General features: G+C 41.8%; 1 protein-coding gene across 1 annotated transcript in view; it reads right to left on the bottom strand.

Annotated features, from left to right (window-relative positions):
* Window positions 1-619: 619 nt before the first annotated feature.
* Window positions 620-3,348, bottom strand: part of PDHX (pyruvate dehydrogenase complex, component X) — a gene marked incomplete at its 5' end in the record, with an annotated part of 11,357 nt that continues 8,628 nt past the window's right edge. Inside the window, 2 exons of the mRNA XM_010134006.1 lie at window positions 620-1,042; window positions 1,847-1,911. Of these exons, the coding sequence (XP_010132308.1) occupies window positions 778-1,042; window positions 1,847-1,911 (330 nt within the window). The remainder of the gene's footprint in view (window positions 1,043-1,846; window positions 1,912-3,348) is intronic.

The raw sequence follows: 3,348 nt of genomic DNA on the forward strand, positions 1-3,348 counted from the left end.
AAGGGGCCTCTAAGTAAGATGGGGACAGAATTTTTAATAGGGCCTATTCTGATAGCACAACAGGTGATGGGTTGAACTAAAAGAGGGAGATTCAGACTAGAGAGAAGGAAGAAATCGTTTACAATGAGGGTGGTGAGACCCTGGCCCAGGATGCCCAAAGAGGTGGGAGCAGCCCCATCGCTGGCACCATCCCAGGTCAGGCTGGCCCTTGGGGCTCTGAGCCCCCTGCTCTGGGGGCAGATGTCCCTGCTCCCTGCAGGGGTTGGGCTGGGTGAGCTTTGAAGGTCTTTTTCGACCCAAAATATTCTGTGATTTTATGATTCCCTTTTAAATTTCCTAGGTCAGGTTGGCCCTTGGGGCTCTGAGCCCCCTGCTCTGGGGGCAGATGTCCCTGCTCCCTGCAGGGGTTGGGCTGGGTGAGCTTTGAAGGTCTTTTTCGACCCAAAATATTCTGTGATTTTATGATTCCCTTTTAAATTTCCTAACACTTTCTTGGACTGTCCTTTACAGAGGAAATTAACTTTTGTATGCAAATGTTATGTGCCATTAGCACCAAGGGTTTAAAGAAATGTTGTACATTAATTAAAGCTAACTTTTAGCTTCGCAGTATAAAACTGGCTATTGCAAAAGACTAAAACCATGAATATTAATATTTTCTTTAATTCAATAAATAAATATTTTAACTGTCCATCTCAGAGTAACTATTTACTCCTCCATACAGAAAACCAATGCCAGGTACATAATAGTTATCAATGTGTCAAAACAAGACAACTGTATTTAACACAAGGCAAGTCGTATCGGATTCTCTATATTGGCTTTCAAGGTCTCCAGAAACTTTGAGGCCAGTTCATCATCTACTACCCGACCATCGCTCGAAAGAGTCACTGTCATGAGCTGATGCTGCTTAAGTTGCTCATTCCCTTCTTCGTCTTCCACAATCTTGAGCTCCGCTCTTGCTCGGCCCACAGCTAGGATGCAGGCCTGCGGAGGGTTTATGACTGCTGTGAAACCAGTGATGCCAAACATGCCCAGATTGGAGATACTAAATGAAAGAGAAAAGGGTTACCAGTAATGTCAGATATTATATACCCCACCAAAGAAATAATCTATATCCAGTGACTACTATGACTGAATTCTCTCCCAAGGCCAAACTCATTAACTTTAAAATAGATCTGAACTGGGTTTCACTTGGGCACATTCAGACTCTCAAGGGTTTGGGATTTTTGCATTTATAGATAATGCACCTTTTTAAAAGTCCCGTTTCTTTACAGGAATAATGCACTAAGGCAGAGAGTCAAGTAACCCAGGAAAGTGTCATTTTCAAATAAACTTTGCCTGGCCCTGTTCCAAGCCAAATGTCTTTTAGATTGAAAAAAAAATATTTACTAAATATATTCTGCTATTTAAAATGGATCTCCTCAGTTTTTAAATGTTTCAGCTGAAGATAAGCTAGACATCTCTGTCGGCTAAAACACCTCTGCCAAACGACTCCTTTTAAAATACTTATTTTAAAACTATGATCAATGGCTTTTCCTAATTACAGAATGCAATATAAAAAAACCCCAACATTAGGTGCAAAAAGAGAAGTCAGATCAATCATCAATCTCAGTATGAAAACCATGAATTTCACACCAGGCTCAGATGAAATAAACCTGTACCAAGATAATTGTCTCCCCCTGACACAGGACACTCGGCCTGGCTTGGGCCCTCAGAATCAGCACATGGAGTTTCATCCTAAATTAAGCAAGACTTCAAAGGGTAGTGCATTAACACCCAGTGGAATAGGTGAGGATAAAACAGTTCTGAACCCACACTGCAGCAATTAAATGCTTCTAGAGAGTCTTACCTGAAAGACCCTCCCTGGTACTCTTCTGGTAACAGCTTTCCATCTCTTGCTTTCTTTGCTAGAGCCTAAGGAAAATGAAAGAAGAAAAAAAAAGGGGGGAGGGGGGGGAGAGAAATTAAAGTGTTGTAATGGACTAATTCTTTTTTACACACAGCCATTAAAAAGAAGTCATCTGCTTATGGATGTAGGGAAGCACATTGACAACGCTGCAATGATGTGGCAGGGAGACTAGGGCACAAAATTTCCCGTTCCCAATGACACTGGCTGTTCTGTGAAAGCTGTCCTCTCACCTTACAAATGCTGCTCCAGGGAGACTCTTCTACTGCCCACAAAGATTCTGGTCAAAACACAGCCCAAGGAGTTCTACGATAAGACCACGGAGAAAAAGACTCTTATACCCCCCAGGATGTTTCTAGCTCAAAGGTCTCATTAGACAGAAGCAGTGGGAATCACGATGAATTACTCTTCTGGGAAGAAAGGACTGTGTGGACCTCAAAAGCAACGGCACTCGTGGGTGGGTCAAGAGCCAGTCATCCAGCCACCAACCTGTTCCTAGCATCCTGTGAGGATCCACTGGGAAAGGTGGTGACTGGAAATGTGTCAGGTGACTTCTACGCTAGCAGCAACCTTTTCAAAATCAGGAGCTCTTCAACTGACAGCGAGAGACTGGAGTGGGAATACTTGTGGGACAAATGATCTATCCTGTTCATCAGAACACAGTTAGCGGGTTTGGCTTGTATCATCTTCATTTCACAGGTGGAAAATGTCACCTTGTGGCAATTGCAGCATCATGACATTTTAAGACAAAAATAGTCGTTTCCAAAAGCACAGTCAGGGAAACAGACTCAGATCTGCTTCTGGGAAGAGTGATAAAAGTAACTCACTCTGTTTATATTTTCATTCTTCGAAAGAAGATAGTTTCCAGTAATTTAATTATGGTAGGGAAATTTCAGTGAAACTGAATAAAACCCCCCAAAATTCTACTTTATTACAATAAGAAAAAAGGCGATATATATAATTTGTGAAACTTTCTTGGAGAGGATTATTCCATGAGCCCCCTCTGTCTTCTAGGAGTTTTCCACTCCCTTTTTAGGAATTCTACCACTGTTTTCTAGGATTTTTTAATTACATTTTATCTAGGAATTGACTTTTTTTTTACTTTTCTTTAATTCCTAGATTGCTTTCCAGGGATTTTCTGCACGTTTTGTGAATACCCTGTCAAGCACTCAATTCAACCTACCAACAGGTAAATCCTAAGAAATCTCACCCCTGCCTTCAAGGACCAGAGTCAGTAAGTGGAAACTATGATTGAACTGAATTCTCTCTGTTTGTGTGCTGCTGGAGGTAGAGTCGGCACAAGATAAACTTCCACACAGGTAATGAGTTGGTCAATAATTACGGCTATGAACTAGATTAATCCCCTTTCATGTTGTAATATAAACTCTACTGGCCCTGGTAAACAACTGTCTTCCCCCCCCCCCCCCCACCCATCTACTAATTAT

The sequence above is a fragment of the Buceros rhinoceros genome, unplaced genomic scaffold (assembly GCF_000710305.1).
Source record: "Buceros rhinoceros silvestris isolate BGI_N320 unplaced genomic scaffold, ASM71030v1 scaffold2814, whole genome shotgun sequence".
NCBI lineage: Eukaryota > Metazoa > Chordata > Aves > Bucerotiformes > Bucerotidae > Buceros > Buceros rhinoceros.